Raw genomic sequence first — 15,420 nt, 5'->3', positions numbered from 1 at the left:
AGCACAATTATGCATCGTGGATGTCTTTCGCTACCGATCGACTATTTTGGTCAAATTAAAGAATGACAAACCTTCCCCATACCCGACTATGAGAGCAAGGTAGTACCCATTGCACACCTTTCCCAGTAGAGCCTCGCATCAACTCTCCACTTCGGATAAGTTAATCAATGCTCCGTGTGCAAGATCACGCGGCTTTGATCTCTATAAATGGCCCCCTATCCTCCTCTCATTCACCACCTGCATCCTAACAAAATCTCTAAAACTGAAAGTCCAAAGACCTAGAAAGGGGGATGGCCGTTCCCACTCTGCCCACCTTCCTCCTCCCTCTACTCTTCCTCCTTTTATCCACCACCCTAAGCCCTGTATCTAGTGCGGGTTGTGACGAGGGAGACATGAAAGCCCTACTTAATATCAAGGAATCTCTTGGCAACCCTGCTGATCTTTCTTCCTGGCTCCCCAACACCGATTGCTGCAACTGGAGCAGCATCGGTTGCAGCGAGAACGGCAGGGTCTACATCTTCTACCTATACGCCCTCAACGTGTCCAGCCAAATCCCCTCGGCCATTGGTGAGCTCTCGGCGCTCGAGTCCCTAACCTTGGATACGATGCCGGGCCTCACCGGCCCAATCCCTCCCTCCTTCGCCAAGCTCTCCAGACTCTTTCTCCTTCAGATCAGCGACACCTCTATCTCCGGCCCCGTCCCCACCTTCCTCTTCAGAACCAATCTCAGCGCCCTCACCCTCTCCAACAACAAGCTCTCCGGGCCCATTCCACCCGCCCTCAGTAGCCTTTCATATCTCCGCTACTTGGATCTCAGCGGTAATAGCCTCACCGGCACCATACCACCAGGGCTGCTACATGGAGAGTACCGCTTCTTCATTCTGTCCCACAACAAGCTGACGGGAGAGATTCCACAGTCCTACGGCGACGGCGACGTCGACACCATCGATCTCGGCCATAACCAGCTGACCGGCGACCCGTCGTTTTTGTTTAGCTCGGTGAAACCCATGACCAAGATCGACCTGTCGTGGAACGAGCTAGAGTTCGACATGACCCATGTCATGTTCCCCCACCATCTAACGTACCTGGACCTGAGCCACAACCGGATCAGGGGAAGAGTCTCCAAGTCGTTCATGGACCTGAACGAACTGACGTACTTGAACCTGACCTACAACCGGCTGTGTGGAGAGATTCCGACCGGGAGGGCCATGGTGCGGCACGGCGCCGAGTGCTACCTCCATAACAAGTGCCTCTGCGGGACCCCCCTCCCGCCGTGCCGCAACGCGACAATGAGCTGAGCGCAGCCATGCAGTCAATGTCTTAGTGAACGGGTCCTCCGTCCTTTGTCTTCTTTCCTGTGTGTGCAGCTGCGTGTTTTTATATCTGTGTTCTGCAGCCACGCCTGAAATAGAATACATATCAGAGTTGAAGTACTGAATGATGTTATTGTGGGACAGCCCAAGTACATTATGTAGACCAGCTTTTTCACCCAGTCCCAAACATGGAATAAAATTAGTCAGGGTAAATGAGTAGGGCTATCAATGGACCGAGCCAGCCCAAATGGCTCAAAGACCTGGGCTCAAGCTTAAGTTTTATAACTAAGGTTGGGCTCTGACCTGAAAATTGAGACGCCGATGATTGTGAAGAACAATCTCCAAGCCACGCTTGAGCTGCAAACTTACTGAAATTCAACAAGCCCAGTCCAAACGTAGTCCCTAAGTTTTCTTGGGCTAAAATCTAAAACTCCCAAGCCAGGTCTGGGTCGGGCCAACCCCGGACCCGTCCATCAACACTCCCGGAGTTGGGTGACCACCGACCTAAACAATGTTCGAGATAGAAGAGACAAATATTTGGTAAAACATTAAAATAATCACCATTAATTTCTCATTCTGCAACCGGTTATCCCTTTCGACTTCTTTCAAAGCAAATACGTCAAGATGCTTTCAGACTTGTGCTTCTTTCTTTTTTTTTTTTTTTTTTTTTTTTGGTAAAAAGACATGTGCTAGTTTTGGAAACCACTTACGGCTTGATGGAGTAAAACAGGACTTCTAGAAGTTTAGGCCGGATGAAAAGATATGAAGCAAAAGCGTTTGGGATTTGGCACGTGTGTTTTCTGTGCTTTAGATTCAACGATTAGCGCAGTGACGTCCAACTTATTGAAAACTAACCGGTGGACACATGGCTTGCACCAAAACACATTAAAAATCTCATACGCCAAATATAATTCATTTGTTGTATATAAAGTGAACAAATTAATTATTTTGAACCGCATAAACAATTTGATACACTCTGAGAACAAAATACCACGATAAGGGAAAGCATAACTACGTGAGTCCTTCCCACCGGTTGGTTAGGCCAATGGATTGGATAACTCCATGGCCCGGCGGCTTATTTTCTAATTTTATTTATTATGTAATATTTGAATATTGAAATAATGGTTATTATAAGGGTGCCAACTAATGCAGCTGGTCAAGTTGTTGGAAGTCGGAAATCAATGACCGGAATTTGAGTTCCATCCGTGTCCTACTTTTGTCTTCCCGTCCCAAGTCTCAATATTTTTTTCTTAATCCATCAATTTCCTTGTCCCATTATTCCCCGGATAAGGACGACGTACAGTCTTCCACGAGGAAAAAAAAAGTACGACGGTCAAATGCACGCCACCAGCGGTTGATTCTGTTTGCCGTCGAGGCCAAGTTCTTCTGCCTGGTCTCCAGTGCAATCGTGCAAGCAGTTGACCGGCGATAAATGGCCCAGCGCCCAAACCTGCATGATATGGGATCCAATGATGTCCGCCGTCGCCACTTATCAGAAGCAAGTAGACATCCATTGTAGATTTCCTCATGCAGGACTGAATGTCCTGCTGGGATGGGTGGGCCATAGAGATTATCGGGCCTCTCGACAAAGCAAAAACACAATAAGTTCGTGCTGGTTCATATTGCGATCCAGCATCAAACAGCACCCATGGAGTGTCAAGTGGCGTAGAGGAGACAAGAAGGGTTATAGACATGGCATTAGTAAGCTCCAATTTGATATAAGATGCGGCTGCTTGAAAGCACCCTTCTACTTGTGTGTGTTTCTACTTCTAATCTTCATGATTTCATGTTACATGGCCTTTACAATGTGAATCGAGCCTTATGCCAAATACATCCGGCATACTAATGTAAATCGTAATCTGTCACATCAAGTGAATGAGTCCAGATCCTACCTCTGTGATATCCACCATTTGCGTGGGGTCCAGGGCAAGGGTCCCATTGTACACTAACCACTACTAAATAAAATTCTCGACGCCATGACCTCTCATTTCATCAGGAAAAAAAAAATTTGGTGGTCGCTGTCGTGCCAAGGAAGTTGCCAACCAGGTAGAGCTTCCAAGGCTATCAAAGTCAACTGAGCTCATTAGGGTCGAAGGTAAAAAGCCTTATCGACCCTCACTTGCGTCCGCTTGACGTCGACGGGAGCAAGGGTTTGCATCTCCCATCACCTCCCAGGCCAGCCTACATAACATTAGCCCACAAACTTTGAGAAACATCAACGTTCAGACGATTTATTTAATTTATTTAATATTTAAATTTAATTTAATTTTTAAATTTTTGATCTATTTAATTTATTTAATATTTAAATCAAATTGAACCAAATAATCTATTTAATCCGTTTAATCTATTTAGCCTATTTAAAGATATTTAATCTATTTAAAACTTGCTTAATCTATTTTTGATCCGTTTAATCCAACTTATTTAATTTATTTAATCTATTTAATCGGTTAAAAATTTATTTAACCTATTTAACTTATTTAATCTAATTTAATCTATTTAATAAATAAATTAAGTAAGATTCGATTATCTGTTTAACAAACAGATCCGATTTAGTTATGAATTTTTGATCTATTTAATAAATACATCAGATTTAAATTGATGATTTGTCGATCCAATCCACATCGATTTGATCGACTCAATTGCCATTCTTAATTAATAATGCTACAGTATTTAATTTCGGATTTGCTCAATGGGGCTTTTTTTTTCTGCAAAATGGTTGAATTAAATCATTGAAGTATATATGCATATATGAAGGTTATAATAAAAAAAATAAATAATTAAATAAAAAAAATTGTTGAAGAATCTCGTAACATAAATTTAAGATAATTAGCTACATGAGGTGTCATCCAATCAATTATACCACTATTAATTGTTTTATAAAAATTAATAGTTCAGTAGAGATCAACCTATGTATTATTCGTCAGCAGTCTCGTAAAAATGGATGGAGTTTGATGATGGTCCAAGACCTATTTGATAATTGTCAACGAATCTCTATTATTTAAATAAATGCAAAAAATCTGAGTGGCATGAGTCAGTCTCTCCCATGCCATATGCGGTTCCAGCATTGGAGCTATAACGTCAGAGGTTCCAACACGACCTGCAGTCGGCAAGAGTCCGTACCATTAGCAGTTTTTGGATAATAAAGGCTGATCTGCTAAAAGCTCCTCTCTCCTGCCCTATTATTTTTTAACTAGGCAAGCTGTTTTTCAAGCTTGTGCTACTTTGAATATGTACTACATATTCAGTCACTTTTCACCAAAAAAAAAAAATAAAGATCGAAAAGTTACAATAATATAATTAAGAGATGGTGAGCACGATCATCTAAAGCTTTCTTAGGTATATAAACTGTCGTAAGATAAGCACAGCGAAAACATATTGTATCATTAAAATTTATTCTCTACTTTTTTGAATTGTTGTCAGGACTCAAAATTAATTTTAAAAAATCTAGTGTCCTAAGTATCGGCATCTCTCATTCTTTCAGAGACCGACTGGCTGCAAGTTTAGGAAGTAAAACAGCAGATTTCCCACTAATTTACTTGGGAATGCCTTTGCACTTTGGGAAACTAAAAATACACGATTGATCGCCATTTTTAGAAAAAATTATGAAGAGACTTCCAGATTGGAAACCAAAACTGCTATCGTTGGCTAGACGAGCATTACTATTAAATACTATCATCTCACGAATGTAATTATTGAGAAGATGCTTGGCCAGAACATTATCTTTTAAGATCATTTCAGTACTACATGATGCAGCAGGAAGAAAAAAAAATAAAAAAAAATAATCAAAATATGTAGATCAACCACAAAAGAACTCATCTCCACGGAGCTTGCAAACTTCACTATAGAAAAGAAATTTTATAAAAAGAGATCTCACCCTCAACCCTCGTACATTCAATTTCTCTCTCACAAGAAGTTTCTCTCACAAAAGCTCTCTCTCTTGGAAGACTACCTGAACCCCTGAAGTGTCTGGCGTTCGCTGTCCAGGAGCCTCCTACTCCTTCTCTCTCAGCGCTTCCACTTCTTTCTTTTCTCTCGAGTTCCGTACGACATATTTGCAGCAAAATCAGACCATCAGAAGATCACTCACCACATAATTTACTGTTCCTGACCTTTTATAGGCTTAAACATGACTTAGATTAGGTTTAGGACTCCTTGATCAGCCCAAATCAAGCCTCTGGACCGTCGGATCAAGATCGAAAACTCTTGGACCGTCCGATCGTGATCGGTCCACGGAATGGTGCCATAGACCATGAGAAATACATGAAAATACCACGCAGTCCATAGGCCCAGCCGTGGACCGAGGTATAGGCCCAGGCAAGGCACCTGGGCCTGGGCTGGCCCGCGCGTGCGGGCTTGGGTCGCGCCCGCACGCAGGCCCGCGTAGGGGCTGGGCCGCACGCCCGCTTGGGCAGCCACCCGCCTGAACCGCGCGCCTGGGTCGCACGTTGGCCACGCCCGGGCCGCGCGCCGCCGCTGCTCCGTCGGCCTGCCGCGGCTGCGGGCAGTCCTCCGCTGCCTCAGTCTCATGCCGACTTCAAAAACCCGTATCTCCTCCATCCAAATTCTGTTTGGGTGATCTTGATCTCGTTGGACTCCATTTTTCACCGCGGACCTCACTGTGGGCTCAATATAGATCGAATCTCGAGGTATCAAATCCTAACAATCTCTACCTCGACTCGATATTCGGCATCCTCCAAACTCCGAGAGTTTCTGGATCTCCTCACCTCCATGCTCTGGGGCAATCGTCTATTGATCATGGATGGCAAACATGAGAGTCGAGCCAGACTGCTCGATCCCATCTCCATCGTATACTGTGCTCCTCCTGACCTGAGACCCACTCGGGGCATCAACCTGTGGCAATAGGAATCTCACCTTGCGACGTCGCCTCTCATCCTCCCGAGTCTCCTGTGTCATGCCCGATTCGCCTTCTGGAGCTCCACCTCGTTCTGAGCTCCATCTGACTTTCGAAGCTCCACCTCGTATTGGACTTCTGCCAGGTAATAATGTACTCTGCTCCCCTTCTTTCCCTCCAGCACAATCCTATCACCGCGTAGTACCCTTAGGATTCCTCCCCAGCTACCGTCCTATAGCCTCTCGAATCCAGTCTGCTAAGTGAGATAAGATTCTGTCTGAAATTGGATATGTATCGGACCTCCCCCAATCTCCTCACTGCACCGTCATGTGTCCTCCAATTGACCGTCTCAATGCCTCTGATCGCATAGCTCGATCCATCCGGCAGATATACAGTGCCCTCACTGTTCTCCAGGGAGTCAAACTGCTCCTCTCTACAACATACATGATAGGAGCATGCAGAATCTAATATCCACTGTTGAGAAGAAATAGATACCTCGTCAGATATCTCTAGGACATCTCCATCTGAATCGCTACCGACCGTCGCTACAGCAGTCACCGTCCGATTTTTGAGTTAGGACAATCTCTAGCTAGATGCCCTAACTCTTCGCACCGGTAACATCTGATTTTGCTCAATCCCTTCTGGACTTGGATCACCCTTGTTGCGATCTCTGTCGCTTTGTCTATCGCCTCCTGCTCCTTCAGAACCCACCAAAGCTGAGCTACCGTCACCTGAGCTCGAAGCTGGGTTCTCCCTCCTGAGAACCTCATTCTGGAGTATCGCCGCGGTGACCTCGTCCATCTTGATGGTGCTTTCCCCACTAGAAGAGCAGTCACTAAGGACTCGTACAAAGAGGAAGTGACGCCAGCAAAACCAGCGCCCTGGTCTTCTCTTCAACATTCTCGCCAATGCTGAGGAGGTCGGTGAGGATCTTTGAAAGTGGCTCAAATGCTCCTGCACACTCTGTCCCTCAGTCATCCGCAGTTGGTAGAACTGTCTTCAGAGGAAAAGAGTGTTGGTGAGAGACTTCGTCATGTACAACTCCTCGAGCTTCGACCACAGTATCTCGGAAAGTCTCGCTCAGCACATGGATCACCACCTCATCCGCTAGGTACATGCGGATGGTACTCACCGTCTGCATCTGCAGTCATTTCCAATCTCGCACCTCCATGGTGGTCGGCTTCTCATCGCACAAGAGAGCATCGATTAACTCCTGGTGGATGAGCACGTCCTTCACCCTTGCTGCCACAAGAAAAAATTGCTCTCACCATCAAACTTGTTGATCTCCATCTTGATTGATCCTGTCTTCTCCATATTCAGTCTTGCTCACCACCGCTGCAATCTGCATCCTTGTATCGTCTTACTCTGATACCACTTGTTGGAAAGATATCTAGCCAGGACACCACCTTCCAAGACCTTTTCATACCATGCGATGCAGCAGGAAGAAAGAAGAAATAAAAAAAATAATCAAAATACGTGGATCAGCCATAAAAAGGCTCGCCTCCATGGGCATGCAAACTTTACTATGAAAAAAAAATTTACAAAGGAGATCTCACCCTCAACCCTCGTACACCCAATTTCTCTCTCACTAGAAGTTTCTCTCACAAAAGCTCTCTCTCTTGAAAGACCCTCTGAATCCCTGAAGTGCTTAACGTCTGCTGTCCAGGAGCCTCCTGCTCCTTCTCTCTTCGCGCTTCCGCCTCTCTCTTCCTCGATTTCCATACGGCTCTATACGGTGCGTTTGCGGCAAAACCAGACCACCAAAAGACCACTCACCACACAATTCACTATTCCTGACCTTTTATAGGCTTAAACATGACTAGATTAGGTTTAAGACTCCTTAATCAGCCCAAATCAAGCCTCTGGACCGTCGGATCAAGATCGAAAACTCCTTGGGCTGTCCGATCACGATCGGTCCACGAAATAGTATCGTGGACCTCAAAAATGCATCGAAAATGTCCATGCGGTCCATAACCTAGTTGTGGGCCACCCGATCCATGGTGGACCAGGGTACAGGGCCCAACAAGGCGCTAGGGCTTGGGCCGGCCCGCGTGCATGGGCCTGGGCTGCACCCGCACGCAGGCCCGCGCAGGGGTTGGGCCACGCACCTGGCTGGGCCGCCCGCCCGACTGGGCCACGCGCCTGGGTCGCACGTCCTGCGCATTGGCCCCACCTGGGACGCACGTCGCTGCCGCTCCGCTGACCTGCCGCCGCCGGCCGCCAGCGGTCCTCCACCGCCTTGGATCTCGTGCCGACTTTAAAAGCTCGTATCTCCTCCATTCGAGCTCCGTTGGGGTGATCTTGATCTCGTTGGACTTCATTTTTTATCGCGGACCTCACTATAGGCTCAATGTGAGCTGAATCTCGAGGTGTCAAATCCTAACAATAATATTTTGGATGACAAACTTTACTTATCAAGAGGGATCATTAATAACATTGACAAACTGCGTAGAGCATTTCTATGGAATGGCACAGCAAGAAGAGCAAGGAAGAATGAGTCTTCTGAATTGATCAACAGTCTGTCATCCAAAGAAAATGGAGGAATGGGAATCACCAATCTCAAAATACTAAATCAGATAATTTTCTGCAAGTGGTGGTGGCAAGTGTATACAAATTCTAGAAAACATTGGTGCCAACTGATAAAATCAGGATACTACAATGAGCAACAGTCCTTGCTAAATCCGTCATCAAGTCAGAAACTATTAGACTTTTGGAAGAGTGCATTGGGGATCAAAGATTTATTCCAAACAATGGTTAAATTCATAGTGAAAAATATATTGAAAATTATGTCCTAAAGTTAATTATCAGTCTGTTGATGGTTGTACTTATATTTGTACATTGCATATGAATTTTATTAATAAATATTATTTGACTTTTTTTATCATATTTTGTCCATCTTCTTAAAACTCATGTATTGTGATGAAGTCTTTAAGACTATATTTTATCGATAAAAGAAGATTTATTGTTTAGTCTTAAACGTATTTGTGACCAAATGATATGCTATTAATAGGACGATAGTAATATCAACTGTAGGTCATTGTATGCCATGTGTTTGGTTATCCTCTCAATCAAGGAGTGTGGAGATATTGGTATGACATGCAGGTGAAATATAGAAGTACATTCATCCTGAACGTGATCAATTGCGGAGTATTCTGCTGTCAAGAGTAGCTCACGAAGAGTATAGGTATAAGTATCCCTCTGATCTGAAATCATCATGGTGACCTGCAAGCAACTCACTGTACTTTAGTATAGGACTATCTGAATTTCTAATTTAATGACGAAAATTTTTGGGTGCAGTCAAGTACTTGTCAAGTTGGTGTGTGAGTCAAGATGGAATTAATCCCTCCAAATAAGTAGGAGTTAATGCATCAGTGTATTTTAATTTAGTAAAATCTTAGCTAAAGTAATCCATGAGATAGATTTGAAAGATTGAAATATAAATGTAGTTGACTATTTTAAGATTGATAGTTAAACCCTAGATCACTTTGAGCATTAGGATTAAAGAGATGAATTATATGGCAACCATATGCCAGTAGGTTCTTGAATATTGCTTTGTAATCATTTGGCCTATCTGGACGTCGGATCTCATTGCTAAATGGTTATATCGATTAGTATAAAAATTTATTCCTGTACTACCAGCTTAGGTTCGAACCTATGGGTCACACACATTAAAAATTTGATCTGATCATATGGCTGATCTGGTGAAAAGTTCACTGGATTGGAACTCTGGTGAAGAGTCACATTGGATTGACTCTGGAAGAGATTCTATTGGACTAGAACTCTGCTATTAATAGAGAATTTATTAGCAATTAGATTATTAATTGACTCAATTTGATTGAACAATAAGGTTTGGATCAAGTCTAATTGAATTGAATTCAGTTTGACTTGGATTGGGTTTGATTAGATCAAGCCTAATTGTAAAGGAGACTTATCTTGATTTGATAGGACTCGATTTTAGTTAATTTGTAATTGGATTAAAAATTTATTGAGAAGATTATATTTTCAATTAGATTAGGTTCCTTTCTTTCATTGAGTCCAAACTAAATTAGATTTGGATCGAACCAAAATTGAAAAACTTAGAGTCCCAACCATCTGGGATTCTTTCCCTTATGCATGCCCTAGAACCAACGCCATTCTTTGTACGCAAAAGGAGTTTTGTGTGAGAAATTTATGGCCAAAGAAAGGAGGGTGCAGAGAGAGATGGGGTGGCAATCATGATGAGTCATGAACCTTATCTCATTCTTTATTTGAATTTGATTCAAATCATGGATAAGAAGATAAGAAGAAATAAATCCAATTTCATGAAAAAGTTTTGGTGGCACTAAAAACTCTTTCCCTATTCATGTTGAGATGTGGATTGGCATGAGAAAGATTTTGATTTCTTTCTCATGCCATCGCATATTTTTTGCAAAAAATATAGGATGCCCATATAGTGTGGCGTGAAGGGTGTTGGCACCTCCTCTTAACCCTAATACCTAGCCCACCTATAAAAGGGATCCAATAGTTGGACGTCTAAGAGAGGATGAGTGATTTCAAGAGAAGAGAAAATAGTTTTCTCTAGCCTCTCCTCCTTCTCAAGTTTTTCTCCTCTCTTGAGTGTTTAAGAGATTCAAAGAAGAACAAAAAAAATTAGCCATCAAAGATCTTCGCGAGCTAGCACTCTCGAAGAGATTGATCAACAATCGATCTTTGTATGGATGATCCATAGAAGCCGGACATCTTGTATGGCTGTGAGCAATCTGAAGAAGCTCTAATTCATGTGATTCGATTACAGAGATCAGCAACCCATGCTTTGGTAATGAATTCTAAACTCGTTAGATCAAATTGATCAGATTTAATGATTAGATCTAATCTAGAGCATCGATATGATCGATATAATTTTTTATATTTTTTAAATTTAATTACATATTAATCATATCATAGATCTTAGTAAGATAGTTTAGATTAGATCTTATGTATATAATAAAAATTAAATCATTTAATCTATTATATTTTGTTGTAAAATTTTTAAAATTGCATGCATAGAACTATCTATTTTTTCTTCAATTAGTATCAGAGCCTCGTTCAATATGATATGATTTTATATATATTTAGATCTGATTTTATATTATTTAGATTAGATCTAAATAATTTTAATTTTCAAATTTGATATTTAATCAATCCAGTATATGTTAGATTAGATGATCTGAGTAGTAAAGTACTCAGATTGGATAATCACAAAACTATCCGATCATAGGAGTAAGTAGGGTTACATGACCCTCTTCTCTCATTCAATGGTATACTTTTATGGCATGTAGGGGTATCACTGTGAGGTCCCATGAAGAACAAACGTGAAAGAAAGAATTTATTTTTTTATAAAATTTAGATCTTAAAATTCTAAGATTTATTGTATGTGATACAAATTGTAAGAAAAATAATAACATCTAATCTTAATGATTAAAATTATTTTAATAAGATTCGAGATCATAAAAGATTTAGATGTGATCTAAAAGATTTTATGATTTAATTTGATGTAAAGATGTTTACATGAGAATTAGTTTCAAAACTTAACCTAAATCTATGTTGATACTGAACTTAATTGAGAATTAAGTATAGAATCAATTAGATCTAGAATTATGATTTAAGATCTAATGATATTGCATAAAATATGGAGGCATGGGTAAGCTCAAATCAGATCCTCTTAATTGGGTTAGACCTAAGGTTAGAATCAAAGAGTTAATGGACCATATAGAGAAATTGATTAAATCTAATCAAATATTGAATTAGATTAAATCAGATTTTTTTTAGAACCAATACAATAGTTGTAGATGATCAAGTTATATCTTTGATTAGACCAAATAGATCTTGATTGAGGCCAATGATCGAATCCGAGTCATTAGGTTGATTAAATCGAAACTAATTAATCAATTAGTGTCTAAGATAAGTTTGACATTTCGATCGATGATTTTTAATTATGAACGACTTATCTGATCATTTCGATGGTGTCTAAGGCAAGTTTAGCATACCCTCTCACCGATCTTACTTACCTGACTAATTTAGTAGATTATATTTTGATTAAACCGTTAAGTGATTCGAGTTGACCCATATCATTAAGGTTGATTAGTGTGATTGATCTAGGTCCAATTCAATGACTTGGTGAAGTCAGTAGGAGGATTGTAGTTAATTGGTTGATCTCTTCTCTTAATTCATCAATTAAATTAATCCTCTAAATTATTAGGTCCCTAAAATGAGAAAGTTATGATGATAACTATATCATAGCCTCCCATTAAGTTGGGTGATAATGGATTCATCAGTATGATGATTATTGGAGGCCAAAGGTTTGGTGCACATGTACTATTGAAATTATCATTCATAATATGATGACTCAGTCAAGTCTCTCTAGCAAGTGGTCAGGTTAGCTGATCAAAATCGGGCCTGATCATTTGATAGTTAGATTTCTAAGTATGATCATGTTAATGGTTGGATCTAACCAGGACTTGTACAGAAGATCAAAGTCAACTGAAAAATTTTTGAGATAAAATCAATTATTAAAAATTATTTGATGAAATAATTGATTAAAGAACATACCCATAAATGCATATGGGTGGGCGATCAAAGTTGGGTTCATGTGCAGTCTGTGTGGATTTTAGTATCCGCTAAAGAATTAAGATAATTCTTCGAATTAGATGTAGAGGCTACCAATTCGTATAAAATAGTGGAAGAACCTTTAGACTAAAATTGATATTTTTAGACTAAATCAATTTATATACTAATTAGATTTTAATTTTTTTTTTATGCAGTTACGGCCATCAATTTATTGCTCCGATCACTGTTGGATAGTAAAAAATTAACAAGACTCAATTTCGATAGCTGGTATCAAAAATTAAAAATTATCTTGAAGCATGAGCGGATCTTGTACATCCTTACAGATCCGACATCTGAGGAGCTTGCTTCGAATGCTCATGGTATGATTCGAGATACTTACTTGAAGTAGCTCAATAACCGCACTACGGTGCGTTGTATTATGTGGACGATCATGAACGATAAGTTCAGCTGCAAATTTGAGGAAGCTTAGCTAGAAGACATGCTCAAGGTATTGCATGAGTCTTTTGGCATTCCCGATGATGTTGAATGGCATAAGACTAGTCGTATCATTTTCAATGCATGGATGAGGAAGGGAGCATCGGTCATCGATCATGTATTGTACATGATCGAACAGATCGAGCGTCTGAGCATGCTCGACTTTTTCTTGAACGAATAGCTTGGAAAAGATGCGATCATAAATTTTTTACCAAAATTCTACCTACCATTTCTCAGCCATTATCGAATGACAAAGTCTGTAGTGAACTACCACGGTCGGTTGAGATTGTTACAGTCTTTTGAAAAGGATCACCAGCTCCATAAGGAGACGATGAATATAGTGGGAGGATCTTCTTCGAGTGGGCATCATCTCTTTATGAAAGAAAAGAAAAAAAATTAAAAAGGTGCAAAGTACTAGGAGTCAGATCCAGAAGTTCAAGTCCAAGTTCGATCAAAACCAAGCAGAGTGCTTCTACTGTAGGAAGCATGATCATTAAAAGAGGAACTGTCCTCAATACATAGCATCCCTTGACCTGATCAGACCGAAAAAAAGCAATCGGTTGCTAGACAAGATAATTATATGATAATACCTTGTAATTTCTTAATTTTTGATACAATGATCTGGATATTAGATACTGGTAGTCTTATTAACATTTGTAATTCGTTGTAGGGACTTCAGGTCAGTAGAAGATTTCGAGATGGTAAGAGATTCCTGAATGTTGGAGATAGAAGATCAGTTCTAATTCTAGCTTTAAAAATTATCAAGCTTGTATTCGATTCTTATTCTATTATTCTTAGTGATTGTCATTTTTGTCTTAGTTTCTTATTGAATATAATTTCTGTAGGCCTTTTGGCCAAAGAAAATTATAAGATTTCAATAAAAAAAAACTTTTGTGATATCATTTTGAATGGTGTTACGTGATGCATGGATAATTAAATAATAATATTTATATTATATCATGGCCTAGTATAATGTACATGTCGAATAAACTTCTTAGAATAGATGATGTCACAGATGCCTACCTTTGATATTGTAGGCTAGATCATATTAATAAGAACAAAATGAACATGTTAGCTCAAGAAGAAATTCTTGAAGATAATGATTATAAATTATTGCATACTTGTGAGTTTTGTTTACTTGGAAAGATGGCCAAGACTCCTTTTACTAAAAAAGATGAATGAGTCAGTGATGTTTTGGATCTTGTGTATACTGATGTATGTGGACCCATGAGCAATAATACCAGAGGAGGGTATCACTATTTTATTACATTCATAGATAACCTATCTAGGTATGGGTACGTCTACTTGATGAAATACAAATCTGAATCATTTAAAATATTCAGACGATTCCATAATGAGGTAGAAAAATAAATTAGGAAGAATATAAAAACTCTTCGATCTGATCGAGGAGGTGAATATTTTTTTAGTAAATTTTTGACATATCTAGAAGAGAATGAGATTCTCTACAGTGGACACCTCCTGAATGCCACAGTACAATGGTGTGTCAAAAAGGAGGAATCGAATTCTATTGAACATGATTCGATCCATGATGAATTTTTTTAGTATGTCGATCTTTTTTTGAGGATATGCATTCGAGTTGGCTTGCTATGTACTTAATAGGTTTGAGTAAATCTATGAGTAAAACACCACATGAGATGTGGATGAGGCGTAAGCCAGTGCTCTCTCACCTAAGTATTTGGAGATGTCTGGCTTATGTCAAACATTTGAAAATAGACAAACTTGGAACTAGGTCTGACAAATATATTTTTATAGGGTATTCAAAAAAACTAATGAGTATTATTTCTATCTTGCTGATGAGCAAAACATGTCCGTCAGCTTTAGGACAGTCTTTTTGAAAAAAAAATTCTTTGAAAAAAGAATTAATGCCTCTAAAGTTGAACTTAATGAAGTTTAATAAGTAGAACTGACATAATCTAATAAACTCACAGAATCAGATTTGATGGTATCAAATTCGGATTCTATTATAGAGGCATCATTAAGAAGATTCAATAGAGTATCGCGTCAATCGGACAGATATTATAGTTTCTTGATCCGAGATGGAGATTCTGTTGAACTTAATGAGAACAATGAGGATCCGATCATCTATATAGATGCAATACAGAGGTTTGACTTTGATAAATGGCTTGAATCCATGAAATCTAAAATGAAATCCATGAAGGTCAATGATGTGTGGAC

At 40.0% G+C, this 15,420-nt stretch overlaps 1 protein-coding gene across 1 annotated transcript; it reads left to right on the top strand.

Annotated features, from left to right (window-relative positions):
• The first annotated feature begins 229 nt into the window (after positions 1-229).
• On the top strand, positions 230-1,511 carry LOC105061285 (polygalacturonase inhibitor 1-like). The gene has a single exon (XM_010945293.4). It carries the CDS (start codon positions 291-293, stop codon positions 1,296-1,298), a length of 1,008 nt encoding a protein of 335 aa, XP_010943595.1. The 5' UTR covers positions 230-290; the 3' UTR covers positions 1,299-1,511.
• The last annotated feature ends 13,909 nt before the right edge of the window (positions 1,512-15,420 follow it).

The sequence above is a fragment of the Elaeis guineensis genome, chromosome 1, assembly GCF_000442705.2.
Source record: "Elaeis guineensis isolate ETL-2024a chromosome 1, EG11, whole genome shotgun sequence".
Lineage (NCBI taxonomy): Eukaryota > Viridiplantae > Streptophyta > Magnoliopsida > Arecales > Arecaceae > Elaeis > Elaeis guineensis.
This window is presented reverse-complemented; position numbering and strand designations above follow the sequence as displayed.